Raw genomic sequence first — 18,724 nt, 5'->3', positions numbered from 1 at the left:
AAATGTTATGTAACTATGCTTAGAAAGTACAGACCTGATTGCTCACCAAAATGGAGAATAAATTAGCCTTAACCCTGCAGAAAAGAAGAGTATAAGTGGCATCTCCATGGCAATACCACGTTTCTACATACAACCATTAATGAGTAGTATTAGCGTAACCTTGACATGACATTAAAATAATTGGGATTTACTTTAAGTAGCCATCAATTAAAATGATCCAGAGCTTTAATGAGGACAGAATGAGCAGCTTCAGGACACAATTAATGGGTTTTCAACACTTTTCACCTAAGCCTTCTCCATAATAAGGAAAAGTGCTATTCATCTGATGTCATAATATTCTAATGGAACTGTTGCCATAGCAGTTGACAATTAAAATGGCATTTTTTCCCCCAACTTTGTTTATTGAACATTTTTAACATTAACAGAGCCCCTCCTTGAACCGTCACCTTATCGTGGTGGAGGGGTTTGAGTGCCCGAATGATCCCGGGAGCTATGTTGTCGGGGGCTTCATGCCCCTGGTAGGGTCACCCAAGGCAAACAGGTCCGGGGGGACGGGTCAGACGAAGAACGGTTCAGAAGCCCCTATGATGAGTGTACGAGCAAGGCCAGTTACGTCGCCCGGATTGGCGTCACCGGGGCCTCACCCTGGAGCCAGGCCTGGGGTGGGTGCTCGCCAGCGAGCGCCTGGTGGCCGAGCCTCCCCCCACGGGGCTCGGCCGGGCTCAGCCCGAAGGAGCGACGTGGGGCCGTCCTCACGTGGGCCCACCACCCGCAGGAGGATCCATATGGGGCCGGTGCAGAGAGATCTGGGCAGCAGTCGACGGCGGGGGCCTCGGCGACCGGATCTCCGGACATGGAGACTAGCTCTGGGGACATGGAATGTCACCTCGCTGGGGGGGAAGGAGCCTGAGCTTGTGCGGGAGGTTGAGCGTTACCGACTAGATATAGTCGGCCTCACCTCCACGCACAGTTTGGGCTCTGGAACCCAACTCCTTGAGAGGGGCTGGACTCTCCATTTCTCTGGCGTTGGCCGCGGGGAGCGGGCGGCGGGCTGGTGTGGGCCTGCTCATTGCCCCACAGCTCAGCCGCTGTGTGTTGGAGTTCACCCCGGTGAACGAGAGGGTCGCGTCCCTGCGCCTTCGGGTCGGGGACAGGTCTCTCACTGTGGTGTCGGCCTACGGGCCGAACAGCAGTGCTGAGTACCCGGCCTTCTTGGAGTCCTTGGGAGGGGTACTAGACAGTGCACCGACCGGGGACTCCGTTGTTCTCCTGGGGGACTTCAACGCCCACGTGGGCAACGACAGTGACACTTGGAGAGGGGTGATTGGGAGGAACGGCCTCCCCGATCTGAACCCGAGTGGTGTTTTGTTATTGGACTTCTGTGCTAGTCACAGTTTGTCCATAACAAACACCATGTTCGAGCACAAGGGTGTCCATAAGTGCACGTGGCACCAGGACACCCTAGGCCGGAGGTCGATGATCGACTTTGTCGTCGTGTCATCTGATCTCCGGCCGCGTGTCTTGGACACTCGGGTGAAGAGAGGGGCTGAGCTGTCAACTGATCACCACCTGGTCGTGAGTTGGGTTCGCTGGCGGAGGAGGAAGCCGGAAAGACCTGGCAGGCCCAAGCGTGTAGTGAGGGTCTGTTGGGAACGTCTGGCGGAGCCCTCTGTCAGAGGGACCTTCAACTCGCACCTCCGGGAGGACTTCTCCCGGATTCCGGGGGAGGCTGGAGATATGGAGTCCGAGTGGGCTTCATTCTCGGCCTCTATTGTCAATGCAGCTGCTCGGAGCTGTGGGCGTAAGGTCTGTGGTGCCTGTCGCAGCGGCAACCCCCAGAACCCGGTGGTGGACACCGGAAGTAAGGGATGCTGTCAAGCTGAAGAAGGAGTCCTATCGGGCCTTGCTGGCTCGGGGGACTCCTGAGGCAGCTGACAGGTACCGGCGGGCCAAGCGTGCTGCAGCCCGTGTGGTCGCGGAGGCAAAAACTCGGAGCTGGGAGGAGTTCGGGGAGGCCATGGAGAAGGACTATCGGACGGCCTCAAAGAGATTCTGGCAAACCGTCCGGCGCCTCAGGAGGGGAAAGCAGTTCTTCACCAACACTGTTTACAGTGCGGGGGGAGAGCTGTTGACCTCGACTGGGGACGTTGTCCGGCGGTGGAAGGAATACTTTGAGGATCTCCTCAATCCCACCGTCACGTCCTCCGAGGAGGAGGCCGAGGCTGGGGACTCGGAGGCGGACTCATCCATCACCCTGGCCGAAGTCACTGAGGTGGTTGGCAAGCTCCTTGGTGGCAAGGCTCCGGGGTTGGATGAGATCCGTCCTGAGTACCTGAAGTCTCTGGATGTTGTGGGGCTGTCTTGGCTGACACGCCTCTTCAACATCGCGTGGCGGTCGGGGACAGTACCTCTGGACTGGCAAACCGGGGTGGTGGTCCCTCTGTATAAGAAGGGGGACCGGAGGGTGTGTTCCAACTATAGGGGGATCACACTTCTCAGCCTTCCCGGTAAGGTCTATGCCAGGGTACTGGAGAGGAGAATCCGGCCGATAGTCGAACCTCGGATTCAGGAGGAGCAGTGTGGTTTTCGTCCTGGCCGTGGAACACTGGACCAGCTCTACACTCTCCATAGGGTGCTCGAGGGTTCATGGGAGTTTGCCCAACCAGTCCACATGTGTTTTGTGGATCTGGAGAAGGCATTCGACCGTGTCCCTCGTGGTGTCCTGTGGGGGGTGCTCTGGGAGTATGGGGTCCGGGGCCCTTTGCTAAGGGCTGTCCGGTCCCTGTATGACCGGAGCAGGAGCTGTGTTCGCATTGCCGGCAGTAAGTCAGACCTGTTCCCGGTGCATGTTGGACTCCGCCAGGGCTGCCCTTTGTCACCGGTTCTGTTCATTGTATTTATGGACAGAATTTCTAGGCGCAGTCAGGGGCCGGAGGGGGTCCGGTTTGGGGACCACAGGATTTCATCTCTGCTGTTTGCGGACGATGTTGTCCTGTTGGCTTCATCGAACCAGGACCTGCAATGTGCACTGGGGCGGTTTGCAGCCGAGTGTGAAGCGGCTGGGATGAAGATCAGCTCTTCCAAGTCCGAGGCCATGGTTCTCGACCGGAAAAAGGTGGCTTGCCCTCTCCGGGTGGGTGGGGAGTCTTTGCCTCAAGTGGAGGAGTTCAAGTATCTCGGGGTCTTGTTCACGAGTGAGGGAAGGACGGAACGTGAGATTGACAGGCGGATCGGTGCAGCTTCGGCAGTGATGCGGTCGCTGTATCGGACCGTTGTGGTGAAGAGGGAGCTGAGTCGAAAGGCGAAGCTCTCGATTTACCGGTCAGTCTTCGTTCCTACTCTCACCTATGGTCATGAGCTCTGGGTAGTGACCGAAAGGACGAGATCGCGGATACAAGCGCTCGAAATGAGTTTCCTCCGCAGGGTGGCTGGGCGCTCCCTTAGAGATAGGGTGAGGAGCTCAGTCACACGGGAGGAGCTCGGAGTAGAGCCGCTGCTCCTCCACGTCGAGAGGAGCCAGTTGAGGTGGCTCGGGCATCTGTTCCGGATGCCTCCTGGGCGCCTCCCTCGGGAGGTGTTCCGGGCATGTCCCGCCGGGAGGAGGCCCCGGGGAAGACCCAGGACACGCTGGAGGGACTATGTCTCTCGGCTGGCCTGGGAACGCCTCGGGGTCCCCCTGGAGGAGCTGGAGGACGTGTCTGGGGTGAAGGAAGTCTGGGAGTCCCTGCTTAGGCTGCTCCCCCGCGACCCGGCCCCGGATAAGCGGACGAAAATGGATGGCGGTTAGTAGTAAATAAATACACAATGTAAATGAATAAAAAAAAAAAAATAAATAAAAAAAAATAATAAAAAGAAGAACTAAGTCAAAAATAAATTAAAAAATAAGAAGTAGGGATGCGAAAGGAGGAAAGGAGCACATAGAAGTAAAAAGCTTACATGGGATAAGAAGAGGGAGAAAAAGAGGGGAAGAAAGGATTATTTCCCATACTTTAGTCATCCTCCAGATCCTGAGGAAGAGTTAAAGAGTCGATGTGACGTATAATAATAATAAAAATAAAATAAATAAATAAATACATACATAAATACATAAATAAATAAAAATAATAATAAAATACAATTCTTAAAATATAAAAAATTAAATAAATTAAAATAAATTAGAAATAAATTAAAATAAATAAATAAATAAAATAAAAAAGAAAGAAAGAAAGCACTTCACGAACCCAGCGGAGATGTGTCAGGGTATGGGGAAGTTTCCAATTAATTAAAATGGCTTTTAAGTGACAAAAAATCTCTAAATTGCATACATCACAGCAAAAAAAGTTGTCTGGTGTGGTACATACTTTGAGCTTTGAACTGTTTTACCAACTCCGACAAGCTACGAAAACTAAATCTTTCGTTGGACCAAACAGAAATCTTCCCTGGCCTCCAAATCTCCTTGAGAGTTGCATCTGCGTTTCAGATCGTGGCGTATACGGTTCCTCTGCACAGTCTTTGAGGTGCACTGTTTTCAGACGTGTGTTGTTGTATCTTTGTGTGACATTCAGATGCTGCTGCCCGAGGGAATACGGCGAGAAAACACAAAGATGTACGAGGAGGTGGAGATCCCGCCCAGTGACCCAATGCCTATCGGCTTTGAAGAGAAACCTGTCTACATCTCGGAGCTGGACGAGGTAAAACACACACACACACTCATAATGACAATCTGCCTCTGCTTCGATCTGAGGTTTTCAGACTGCGGCGCTTGTACTTCTCAACATTTGCTTTGGAGTGTTACGTTTTTCAGCTAGAATCGTGTTGTTAAGTTAAAAACAGTGATCACGTACAATGTTCTATTTACAATTTCCTCTTTTTTTGCGACAACACATCTCATATTAGTAAGGGATTACGATACTTTAAAGCTGGAGCCATGGTGAGGACTGTGACAGAAATGTACGAGGGAGGTTGAGGTGAGAAGGCTAAGATAGAGGCAGTTAATGAGATATACAATTGTAATCCTGCATTATGATAGATTATTACTTTATTGTTTGCATATTTTATACAATTTGTGGTTAAACAGACACGTTTTAAACTTGTTTTATGGCTAAGGAACAAAAACAAAAACAGCTGTTAAGTTTCTGATTCATCATCTCTTAACTCTTTCCTCCATGAAGACGACATTTGACGACCCCTCTTGTTTACTTAATGACGTGTTTTGACACCTCCGCTGTGTCACTAAAGACGTGATTTGACGACCATTAGAAACGGCTCGGTTTTTCACATGTAAACAGAGGCTGTGACAGGTCGGGGCCACTACAACCCACACTAGACTGACCAATAGGATTCAAGGAAATGTTTACGCCGATTTTTTCCGAAGTTAATCGAAGTAGTGACGATTGTAGCTTCTGGAAAAAACACAACACGAAACACGAGCAATGGAAAGATCGCGGTGCGGGGAATTTCAGAGAGTGAATCTTACGAAGGTGAGAATGCCGCTGATGCGTCTGTGTGGAGTCCTGCGATATCCAAACAAACTATCAGGGACTTTATGCTCGATTATGAACCAAAATTGCCCTGAAATCTGGATGTTTCTCAGGCAAGTCCTTTGAAATATTTCAGTCTTTTTCTCCAAGATGCGATGTATGACAGAATCGCTACAGAAACAAACACTTATATGGAGCTCTGCGCATGAGAAAGTCACCAAGATGACAAATACTTGACACCCACTGACGATGAAGTGTTTTATTATTATATTATTATATTATAATAAGCTGAATGAGTTGAATAAGTAAAAGGGAAAAAAAGAATTAGGTCCACACAGGTGTACAACAGGTAAAAACAGGTGAACACTTGGCTTTACTGTATCTGGTGATATGAAATCTGTTTAAATACTTTGACAAAGTATATTTTTTAAATTTTTTATGAATATATTACTCAGAACATGCATATATCAGATGCTGAATGTAGTTTTTTGTTTTCGATTTTGCACCTGACCAGGTAAACTCTCATTTTCAGTGAGCTGTTATAAAACTGTAAACCAGTTGAATCACATTTAAACATCCATAAATGAAGAGTTCAGAGTCTAAAGTTTCCAGAGATACAAATATGTCTGTGTTACAATTAAGTTCATGAGGGTGAAAATCATTTATAATCACTCGTGGAAGTCTGTTTTCATTTATGTATTTCTATTCTATGGGCAGCTCTAGTCATATATGTACGGGATGTTCCTTGTCGTCCAAGGGGGAAAGAGTTAAACAACACTATAGAATAAAGAGTTGAGGCTGATGTGATTAATGGAGGCTGGTTGAAGGTTTGGCGCTGTCAGTGTGAGTTTCTTTGGTTTGAACTGCATCATGTGACGTAGAAAGACCTGTTTTACTTGTGCTAAAGAAAACTGTGCAAGGGTAAAAGGTGTTGGCAAGACTGACTGATGTCACTTCTGGTGTTCCTTAGCTTTGTGCTTCAGTTTGTTCTTCTGTGCTGATGAGGATTCTCCAAGAGTGTGGCCATTGATGCTTTCCTAGTCACTCATTTTATGCACATGCTTACAGTTTTCAGTTTTCAGTTTGTTTTAATACTGCTTAATTAGCTTTGTTTTCCATTTAAAGTGATTTTTTTTAATTTTCTCGCCAAATTCCTTTGTGCTCATATGCAGAATAATGCATTTTATGTGGGAAAATAGCTGTGTCCACTCCACTAAGACATGACCACAAGGCCACAAGATCAATCGCAATCAAATAATCACAATTAGCAATTTGCAAAGGCTGCACTTATTTAGGCAAAACTGTCCTCAGTGGAGAACCAAATACCCAGGACTATGCAGACTTATTCCGTATAAAACCTGCCAACCCTGTAGTTTAGACGTCTACAAATGTGCGTTGTTCTTTTGATTTGTTTTGAACATCTTTTAACGTCTTTTATCAAATAATAATGCTCTTAAGGTGTTGAGGTTATGTTAGGTAAGGTTTTGATTAACATTTTGTATATTCATAATCATTTGAACTAACTGTAATTTTGCAATATTTCAGCCTTATTTTATTAAACTATGACATACATTTTACATTTTGTTACACTATAAACACAATATTAATCTGAATTGTACTACTCGTATAAATAAGTTCACTCACTTCCTGTTCAAAACGACAGAACTTCTGCAAATAAGACCAACAACTGCAAATAAGAGAGAAGTAAATAGGGATAGGTGTAATAGAACTTTTCCTGATTCTGTTTTTTACATTTTAAAGTAAGTAAATAAACTGAGTAACATTTTTACCTTATTAAACATCTTTGTAAATCCTAGATGCACCTGTACTCACTGACTGGATCAAAGTAGTTAACGAAATTTATGACATGGAGAGACTGACATTTTCATTGAGACTTTATACTGCTAAATGTAACAAGTGTCGGAGGAAATGGGCCGATTATTTGGCTTCGATATGTTAATACTGTGAAGATGGATACTTATTGTTTTACTCTAGATGCTCTGAGTTTTATTCATTTCATTCATTTATTTTATTTGTTTGAGCCATGTACAACAAAATTCAAAAACAATAACAAAAATAGTGATATGTACATGAACATATTTGGGACCTGGTGCTCAAAAGGAGTAGAATGAACTTTAAAAAACTTAGAGTCCTGCCCCAATTGTTTTACGTAATCATGTGGTTCACTTTTTATATCACCTTTGGAATGCTTACCTGTCATTTGCAAAAAAATAAAACACATATATACATACATACATATACATACGCATCATAGAAATCCAGTACATATAGTCAATATAAATGTTTATACACATAAATGCATAACACACATATACATACATGCAGAAACATATTTTCGTTTATGGTCGTACATACAGTGTTGGGGAGTAACAGATTACATGTACCAGAGTTACGTAATCAGAGTACAAATTATGAGTAACTGTATTCAGTTACAGTTACTGTTTCAGTGAGTGGTAATTGGATTACAGTTACTTTGTTGAAATAAATGAAATAAAAAAATAAACACAGATTTATTTTCCTCTTTTCACATTTTGGGTTATATCTCTCTTTTTTTTTTTTTTTCCTCGGTAATTCCACTCATTGTCGGACACTAAACCAGGTCTAAACCAGGACTAAACCAGGACTAAACCAGGTCTAAACCAGGTCTAAACCAGGTAAACCAGGTCTAAACTAAACCAGGACTAAACCAGGACTAAACCAGGTCTAAAGCCAGGTCCAAACTAAACAGGACAGGTCCAAACCAGGTAAAGGTCTAAACAGGTCTAAACCAGGACTAAACCAGGTAAACCAGGTAAACCAGGTCCAAACCAGGTAAACCAGGTCTAAACCAGGTCTAAACCAGGACTAAACCAGGTCCTAAACCCAGGTCCAAACCAGGTCTAAACCAGGACTAAACCAGACTAAACCAGGACTAAACCAGGTCTAAACCAGGTCTAAACAAAAACCAGGACTAAACCAGGTCCAGGTCAAACCAGGTCTAAACCAGGTCTAAACAGGACTAAACCAGGTCCAAACCAGGTCCAAACCAGGTCCAAACCAGGTCTAAACTAAACCAGGACTAAACCAGGTCTAAACCAGGTCAGGTCAGTAAACCAGGTCCAAAACCAGGTCTAAACCAGGTCCAAACCAAACCAGGACTAAACCAGGACTAAACCAGGTAAACCAGGTAAACCAGGTCCAAACCAGGTCTAAACCAGGTCTAAACCAGGTCTAAACCAGGTCTAAACCAGGTCCAAACCAGTCCAAACCAGGTCTAAACCAGGACTAAACCAGGACTAAACCAGACTAAACCAGGTAAACCAGGTCTAAACCAGGTCTAAACCAGGTAAACCAGGTCTAAACCAGGTCTAAACCAGGTAAACCAGTCTAAACCAGGACTAAACAAACCAGGTCTAAAACCAGGTCTAAAACCAGGTCTAAACCAAGTCTAAATCAGGTCTAAACCAGGTCTAAACCAGGTCTAAACCAGTCTAAACCAGGTAAACCAGGTCTAAACCAGGTCTAAACCAGGAATAAACCAGGAATAAACCAGGAATAAAACCAGGTCTAAACTGTCTCAAACAGGATTTAACAGGACTAAACCATGCCGTGCGGACCGTGTCTCCTCGTCTTCTGTCAATAATATTTTTAATTTGGTTAAGTAAAGTCTGATCTTTTTTTTTTTTTTTTTAGCAGACAAAACATCTTATGTGACGATATCCGAGTCTTTGCTTCTCTACAGCAAACCAAGTAATCCAAAGTATTCAGATTACATTACTCACTTTAAGTAATTTATTGGATTACGTTACAAACTACATTTTGGAGTATGTAATCTGTAGGGGAATACATTTTAAAAGTCACCTTCCCAACACTGCGTACATACTTATTAATTATAATGTTAATGTAGGCACAAAGTTTATCGTTTATGATCATACAAAATAAATAGTAATGAGAATGGAAGAATTTTATTTTATTTGGTTGTTGTGGTCTGCACTTTAGTTTTGTTTTGATCTATAAATGTTCTAAAAGTTTCAAACACATACAAAAATAAAGAAAAAAAAAAAACATCTTTGTAAATCGTTATGATGGTTAAATATGGGGTTAAATTTGTGGTGCTCGAAGCGTCTCCAGCTGATGTCTCCATGCGGAAAACCAACCCTGCAATATCTGGCTCTTTAAAAAAATATTTGGCAATATTATATGCTTTTTATGCGATTATACTGCCTTATTTCAATTATAAAAAACAGAAATGACAGGAAAAAAGTGTAGTTTCATAAGGAGCTGTAGGAGGTCGCTGAAAGGTGTCTCTGTAATCCCTGAGTCGTCCAGGTAGGTTCCGTAGCAAAAGAAAATTAAATTCTGCTCACTGGACAAACATTATCTGTTGCCGAAAGTTTCTTAGTTCTTCTTCAAGTCAATAAAAATGAGGTACAGCTCCTTTAAGCTGGATTTACATAATGTCCCCTTTAAGCCGCTGCAGCCTGTGCTCTCTCTGGGGAACAGGGCCGCTCTGTGGACATAATGGACTCTGAGTGAAGTCGTCTTTTAACTGAAGTGCTGTAGCTCTCAGCCTCCTGTCACTGCCACAAAGACGCGTCGCGGCGGCTGACATTTTGACTGACAAACTCCAAACTGCAGCAGACTTTAGCCGAGTGCTTCCCGCTTGGATTCTTAAAGTGGGTTCAAAAGTCACACATTATCACAATTTTGAATGGCTCATTTTTTTTTTTATTTTTTTTTACCTCAAATGCGGCGACAAAAGCCCATGAGTACACCTTTGCCGCCATGTAGAATTTGCATAATTTCGCATATGACGCTTATGTTTCTAGTGGTCGTCAAACGGCTCTTTAAACAACCTGATTTTCAAACTATTAATAGTGGAAACTTAGATATTTAAGTTGCACACAAACCAAAAAAACTAAGCAAAAAGTTCATGCTGTTTTGTCATTCTTCTGTATTATTATATTTTTTTTTCCTTTTTTGCTCTGAAGCTGCCGAACAGACCGTGTATTCCTCTGATTGGTTAATCCGCCTGTCAATCACATCTGTCTGAAATCAGGGAGACCGGATGTGTTTCCAGACCACTGCTCTCACTGCTCTCTGTCCACTCTGAGCTTGTTGTAGAACTCGTGTCTCTCTGATTGGTTAATCTGCCAATCAATCACACTTACTCGAAATTGGGGAGGCGGGATACGGTTCGACACCCCGTCTTCCTGAAGCTTTGTCAAAGTGTGTGGTTTCGGCAGGCCAGGTAATTGAATTCTTCTTTGTACATACCGTATTTTCTGCACTATAGGGCGCACTGGATTATAAGGTGCACTGTCATTGAATGGTCTGTTTTCGAACGTTTTTCACATATAAACGAAACACAACAGTTAGATAAGTCAGTCAAACTTTATTTAACTCTCAACTCTGTAATTGTAAAAATAATAATAAAAAAAAATACTGTCTGAGATGCTATATTTGCTAGAGTATTCACAATAAGTCATAATTGTTCAAACAGTTGGGCGATTACGGCGTCCAGCATGTCCGCATCTCTCTCGTCAGTTCAGTGATGATTCCGGATGATCCTTAGCCCAGGCGTCCACGATCCACTGGCAGATCTAAGTCTCTCGGCGCTGTCTCCTTGTCTTGGTTCGCCTTCTCTCATCCACTGCTTCCACGCAGCTCGCTCTTTAACTTTATAACAGCCTTGAGTTTAAAATGGGCGTTGTAAGCGTGTCTCTTGACAGGTGCATTTTGATATTCAAAGGAATCACAGTAGGGGTGGGCGATATCTCAATATTTGAATTTTTTTTTGACATTGTATATATATCGATATAATACTTATATAATCTGATTTTGCTGCTTCGGTTGTTTACCGTCTCTGTGCTCGTCCCCATGCGCCTCCACCTCCTCGTTTTTCTTCTCCCTCCTCTCTCGTGTTTCCCTCGCGTGTGTCTCATTCAACACGGCGGTGCCCAAAACCAGCCCAGAGGATACAGAACTCATATCTCAAAAAAGGACAAATGGCTCCATTTTACGGAGATACTTCGATTTTAAGGCGTTGGGGGGTTATTTTTCCTGTACAGATATCGAGATATATATCGTATATCGAGATATTGCAAAATATATCGAGATATATTTTTTGCTCCATATCGCCCAGCCCTAAATCACAGTGTGTATTACTCTGCGATGCTCCTGACTACGGGAGCCGTAATGCTGCAAGTGGTGCGGCTTTGTAGTTTACTAAAGTCTTACTAAGACACAACAATAAATTCATATATAAGGCGCTCTGGATTATAAGGCACGCAGTCGTTTTTGGTGAAATTAAAGGCTTTTAAGCGCGCCCTATAGTGCGGAAAATACGGTAATTAAAGGGTTTATGATTTGATAGAGATTTTGATTTGATTGTGATTAATCGCGCAGTCCTACAAGCCCCAGTGTCCAAAGAGCAAATGCATTGTTGTCAACACCGGACACTACATTATGCAGTTCCCTCGGCCACTTGACTGTTGCTTGTACTTGTCTGCTCTCTGTCCACACTGAGCTTAGTGTTTGAAAAGCCACAGTCATCATTGCCTGTGAAAGTCCCTGGTCGGCGCGCTGTCCGTCCCAGTGCACTTTGTAATCCATCACGGAGACACCAGCGCCGCAGATTTTGGCGAGAGCGAAAGGTCGGCCTCCTCTCCGCGACTCTGCCCTTTTGTTGATGAAGACCCTTGAAGTAAAAAGTCCGTGATCCGCATTCTGTCACACTCGAGCCTCCCAGCGTAAAGTGCTCCACTCTCTTAACCTTCCTGTCACTCACGCTAATGGACGTCATAATAAACTGCATTAGCGCCACTGTGCAGATCCGTAATTGAGGTAGTGCGGAAAGGAGAAGTGTGCCGTGACAAATTGATAAAGAGATGCTTTAATCACATCTGGGTTGTAGCTTCTGTGTTGTTTGCATACACAGTTAGCGCGGTTGTGATGCCAGGAGCAGGTGCAGGCGGAGTGTTGGGACTCAAGTTATTTCAATGCCTGTCAAGCTTAATCCACATCACACGACGAGGAGTTAACAGGCTGCTATGTGTATGTTTATGTCCAAGTATTGTAATGTTTCTGAGTTTTTCACCTTTACGATAGGGTTGTCAAGAGTATTAAACAACAGATACTAAGCAATACTGAAGCCGCGTACTCTTTTAAGCAAGTATTGATACTGAAAAAATATCACAAACTGCTCAAAACTGGACTTTTCTTGAACAGTTTTTACTTGTTTTCAGAATTTATGTAAGACCACCATGATGTAATAAACAAATCCTATAATTTAGAATCAAAGAAGGGCTTTTAAAATTATTATTTGGGTATCGAAATCGGTATTGAGTATCAAATCTATTCTTTGTATTGAAATCAAGTTTGAAATTTTAGTATCAAGACTAGGGCCCGACCGATATGGATTTTTTTGCAGCCGATATTATACAAATAAAACGGGATTTGGAGCTGCCGAGAGCCGAATATGTGAGATGTTTTTTTTTCTGTGGCTTATATATATATATATATGTAAAGGCACATGGAATTTAAAACTACATTAAAGGGCCCATCTCATGCAAAATCAACTTTTCAGAGCTTTCTACCTTCTAAGAGTGATGTGTGGGCCTTGTATATGTCGCTCAAATGGTTTTTAGATTGATTCTGTGTTTTTTTAAAGAAATTTTTAACAAATTGCAGCGAATTTCTGCCACCCTCCCACGTGACAACGAACTAAAACTGCTACAACGATGATGCGGAAGATACACCTATGACGCGTTTGATGTAGCAGAAAGCGCTTCTCACCCGCCCCACCGCCTCCACCCCGCATCGTCTGACAATTCCCACATGAACACCTAAACAAAAGTGACAGCATGAGCTCATTGTTCTACACTGCAGTGTTCACGATATTATAAGTTTATTTACTAGTGTTTATTAATACTTTACCAATCAGTAATGTTCAGCTGATGTCGACGCGGTGCTTGAGCTTCGTGCTCCTCAAAGTCCTCGTCCGATTCCGGGTCCAACACATGCGGCTGAACGCGCTGTATCTCCATAATGAATAAAAGTTTATTCCTGCCGCTATCAGGGTGCACGTCTGTCTCCCCCTCCCTCCCTGAGATGGCGGAGGAAGGGCGGCTCACTCAGAGTCTACGTCACGTTTGGAGGGCGGAGCCTGTGCTTTCTCAGGACGGGCGGGGGGAGGAGCAATAGTCGGACTTTCATAGCTCCTGGTCTGTGACGGTCTCCAAGAAATCAGTGAAATTCATAACTATTGTGTAATGGATGTTCCAAAACCCAAATTGTGCTTGTTTATGTGCAGAAGATACAATGTGAAAAGAGTTATTTTGCATGAGATGGACAATTTAATTGTTCATTTTTGGGGGCAGCTGGAGAGAGAATGCACTTTTTTTTATCCACTTCTTGAGCTGTGGTGTTCGTGGATTGTCAAAAGTATCAAATATCAGAATAATCAATACTACATGGGAATATTAAAGAACGCACTATGATTTAATGTTGAAAGTTAATTTTATGAGTGTTTTTATTATCATCGTGGTATCGGAATCGGTTTTGAGTATCAAGTCTTTTCCTTTGTATTGAAATTGAGTTTGAAATTTTAGTTTTGTGACAGCACTACTTTTTTACAAACCGTTTTTGACAATTGAATAGAGTAATCATTGAGAACAGAATTCACGGTGCGGCACAATTGTCTCATGTCCGCGGGGGCTTATTTTTTAACACATTACCGGGCTTATTTTTTTATTATTGGACATTTATTCAATCAACAGCTGTGCCTATCATTCCTCAAAGTGTCAGATTTTCACATCAGATCCGACTTCACTCTGAACACGCTGTTGGGTTCCGAAACAATCCGTCTGTTTTTGAGGGTTGGCCTGAATTTCACTTTTAAATGGAGGTAGTTTAAGAATTAAGGGAGGCATCCGTCTTTGGAGAGCTCATTTCCTGCAGGGTGAAATATTAATGATATCAGAGGAGCAGATTCTTCACTCTGTGGGGAGAACGGAGGAGCTCTTTTCAGATCCATTCAAACCCAGGCCCCACTTTTGCCAAACTACGAATGTAAATCAGCTGTTTATGTAATATTTTATACCGTAGCGAGGCTCAGAGAACAGGAATTCTATGCATTTTATAGAATGGAAACATAAAGAAAAACACCACTGGAGAATAGGGTTGTCAAAAGTAAAAAATCAGATACTAAACTAGACACTATACTCATTTGAACAAGTATCAATACTAAAAAGGTCACATTCGGCTTCGGACAGGCTCTGTTCGCGAGAAAAATGAGGAAAAATTAGAAAATAACCCAGTTTTTTTTCATCTCCATGTCATTGTAGTGTTTTGTTATGTTCAGTGAATCAACAATTACCACCATACCTCAGTTTTCGTCATTCCCCCACTGACGCACGACTCCGAGCGCACTGGGAACATGCGATTAGAAGAGACGAGGGAGTGAAATTCAAGATTACCGTAAATTCCGGACTATTGAGCTCACCTGAATATAAGCCACATCAACTAAATTTTAACTAAATCTTAAAATTGTACAACTATAGGCCACATCTGAATATAAGCCATAAGTGTCCATGTCTTCAAGAACGTTTTCCAGTTCGGCTCGTCTGCTTTTATTGCCAAGTTTTTGTCGTCAACGTCTCACCGTCGACTCACTGATGTCGAGCTCACGTGCAGCAGCTCTATTTCCTTCGTCAACAGTCACATCATTCGCCGTTAACATAAAAGCTGCATCATCTGCATTTCTTCGTGTGTTTTCCATGAGGAGGGCGTGTGTATGAAGCGCAAAATAACTGTTCAAAACACAATCAAACTAGAATTTTCCTCAGCGCATCTTCCCCGTCTCTCCTCTGCGCATGTCTCCTGCAGAAAGAGTCTCTGTTCTGTCTGTATCATGTCAGTGTCTTGGAGGATTTCAGCAGATTTCAGACTCTCGTGAGCGGGGTTAGTTGTGTCAGTCAGGTATGAGTGGATGTCCAGCTACTGAAGTTTGAGACGTTTCTTCTTGTCACGTCTCGTCGACGTATCCCCCTCACTAATGTTCATTTAGCATCATTACGCGAAATTATTAAATTATTATTATATTAAATTAATGCCATGTGATAAACACAATAGATTAACACACATCAATAAACTATTTGAGTGCACTGACAATATCACTAGCTAGTGTAGCAACTTCATGTGAACCCGTGTTCCATGTGTAACCGCACAGACAGCCGTGTTTTCTGTGCTCAGACTGCACGTATATGCTGTGTTATCAAACCATAGACCAGGGGTGTCAAACTCATTTTGGTCCAGGGGCCGTATCCAACCGACTTTGATCCTAAAGGGGCCGGATCAGAAAACTCATGTCATATAAACCCCAAAAATAACAATAAGTTCAAATATTTGTGCAGAGAAACACAAATCTATTACACAAATCTTTTTTAACTGATGAACTCTTTCTTTTACAAAATATTATAATATTATGAACAACCTGAATCTTTAAGGAAAATCCAATTTCAACACAATGTTTTAACTTTAACTTGTATGCAAATAGGAATAAGTCAATTTTTCTTGGAAAATTCTGCACTCGGCTCCACTTTTCTCATTTGTGACATTTTTCTAATGAGGGTGTCACGGTCAACAGTCAAAACGATCGTCCTTTAAGAGCGTTTGGAAAGAGACAAGTCTTCATTTGTGCTGCTCTGGTGGGAGGGGCCACGTACAGAGACGCTGGAGACGCTGCTGTAATAAACACCACAGAAAATTAACAAGATTTTAATAGAAAATATAATTAAAATATTTTAGTAGAAAATCAGCCAAGGGCCAGATTAAAGGTCTTGGAGGGCCGGATCTGGCCCCCGGGCCGTATGTTTGACACCTGTGCCATAGACTGCTGTCGAAGTTTTCAGCTTGTCCAAGAAAGGGTGGAAGTAAAAGGCTGGAGACCAACTGGACGTCTTACGCAGGAGAAGTTTATTTACCATCAATAATACGGCCTGGGGGGACTTGAAAATTCAACATAGTATGATTTTCAAAAGAGAACATAGTGTGATCTTTGAGTGTTCAAGAACCTTTGACTGTGCTTCTGGAGGAGGAGGTTTATAAAGCAAATGTGGTGAGACTCTGAAGTCCAGTCGGCACCAGTTAGACAGAAATATGCCACAGTTTAGATAGTGGTGCCAGTCGTCTGTGAAAGGAAGATCATGGTGTAAATACAGTTTTTGTGTGTCAATGTTAAACTGAGATATACGTGGAAGATGAATTATTTAAATTCTCTTACATAGACTGTATATATGAATGAACAATGTGCCAAACAAATAATCCGCCCATATATTCACTGCATCGTTTTATTAGCCGCAGGGTTCAAAGTGTGAGAAAAAAGTAGCTGCTCTCTCCTCCAGCAGCACGTCCTTCCCACGTTAGATGTTACACATGTGAATAACTGGTCTGGTCTAACATAGAAATCACATCCATTTACACCAAGACAGATTGAGAGAAATCTTTCCACAAATTAAATTTCCATCACGCGTCAGAAGTTGGAACGAAGCACTTTGAGCACTGGAGATGTAGACAGACAAATAATAAAGCATTACTCAAAACAAAACACGACTCCAGGTCTGTTTTTAATGAGGTAACAACATTCTAACATGGCTAAAATCTCACAAGAGTCAATTTTGTGTTTAATGCCAATCCAGGTGTAGTCATCATAGTGTTAGGAATGTCAAATTTGTCAGTATGAAAGGGAGAATTTAAAATAATAATAATAATAATAATTTTACATTTCATTATTAAGAGTGTAACTATCAACAACAACAACAACTAAATAAAAAAATAATAAAAATAAATTTAAAAAAATTTAAAAATTAAATAAAAAAATAAATTTAAAACACTACAATTAATCAAATTAAAAAAAAAACTAAATTAAATAAATAAAAAAAACTAAAATTAAATAAAAAATAAAATAAAATAAATAAAAATAAATAAAAGACTAAAATAAAAAAATAAAAAAAAATAAAAAAAAAAAATAAATAAAAAACCTAAAACTTTAATAAATAAATAAATAAAATTTAAATAAATAAATAAAAAAAAATAAATAATAATAATTTATATATTTTTTTTTTTAAAAAGGTGCATTGTGTAGTTTTTTTTTTTGCCTGGATGCCTGTGACTACTAAATTATTTTGTTACAGCGCTGCAGTTTTGTTACTTGTTTAGAAGAAGGAAATTCGTTTATGCGACACATTTGTCATTTTCACTGTTTTGATGACTAAACCAGACCAGTATCAAACCCGGCTTGAAACCAGAACTGAGACTGGGACCAGACCAGGACTGTAAACGGTCTAGTCCTGTGTTACTTCTCTATTTCACAGTGTCCCGAAGTATTTTAAACCCCTGAAAATGCATAATCTACGACCTTGTAAGTCATATCTGTCCATAAATCTGTCTACCTCACTGTACTTTTCTGCTCTCCTTTAAAGTGTCCCCGCGCCGGAGCTTAGCACAGTCCTGCCTTCAGTGAAAAGTCTCTGTGTAACTGATATAGATTGATACGTGGGCCCTCTCCGCTGAGCGATGTGAATTAGCCTCCGTCAGCTTCTCTCCTCTATTCATTAACTTAAGCTCGGGCGACTCCATAACTGAGTGGCTCACTTCGGTATAAGCGCCTGCTCACAATGCCTAATACGTCTTTAGGTGTTATTAGAACGGCTTTGTGAAGGAGGGAGGAAAACCAGCTCCCGCCTATGCACCCGCAATGTGTATCCTCTCTTCTCACTTATCCTCCCTCTCTCTTTCTCTTTCCATCTCTCTCTGTCCTGTCCTTCTCTGTCCTCTGTCACTGTTCTGTCCGTATAACTCTCCATTATCTTTGTCTCCATTTTCCCTCTATCTTTCTGTCGCCCTCTGTGTCTCTTCTGTCTCTCTTTCTGTCCCCATTTTTCTCTCTTCTGCCCGTTTGTCTGGCTCTTTCTCACTTCTGTCTCTCTTTCTCTAACCTTTTCTCTCTTCTTTCTGTCTCACTCTCTTGTGTCATCCTCCCTCTTTCTCTCTCTTCTGTCTGTCTCTCTCTGTCTCACTCTCTCTCTCTCTTTCACCCTCTTTCTCACTTCTGTCTCTCTTTCTCTTACCCTTTTTCTCTCTTCTGTCTCTTTCTCTTTCTCACTTCTATCTCTCTTTCTCTAACCTTTTCTCTCTTTCTTTCTGTCTCACTCTCTTGTGTCATCCTCCCTCTTTCTCTCTCTTCTGTCTGTCTCTCTCTGTCT

The 18,724-nt window shown here is 42.5% G+C and overlaps 1 protein-coding gene across 1 annotated transcript in view; it reads left to right on the top strand.

The window, feature by feature from the left end:
• The window catches only part of ascc3 (activating signal cointegrator 1 complex subunit 3), a 323,589-nt gene that overhangs the window by 76,609 nt on the left and 228,256 nt on the right, over positions 1-18,724 (top strand). The window contains 1 exon segment of the mRNA XM_055163753.1: positions 4,545-4,670. Coding sequence (XP_055019728.1) covers positions 4,545-4,670 — 126 coding nt within the window.

This window comes from Boleophthalmus pectinirostris, unplaced genomic scaffold (assembly GCF_026225935.1).
Source record: "Boleophthalmus pectinirostris isolate CB_2022bp ecotype Guang Dong unplaced genomic scaffold, ASM2622593v1 HiC_scaffold_6, whole genome shotgun sequence".
Taxonomy (NCBI): Eukaryota; Metazoa; Chordata; class Actinopteri; order Gobiiformes; family Gobiidae; genus Boleophthalmus; species Boleophthalmus pectinirostris.
This window is presented reverse-complemented; position numbering and strand designations above follow the sequence as displayed.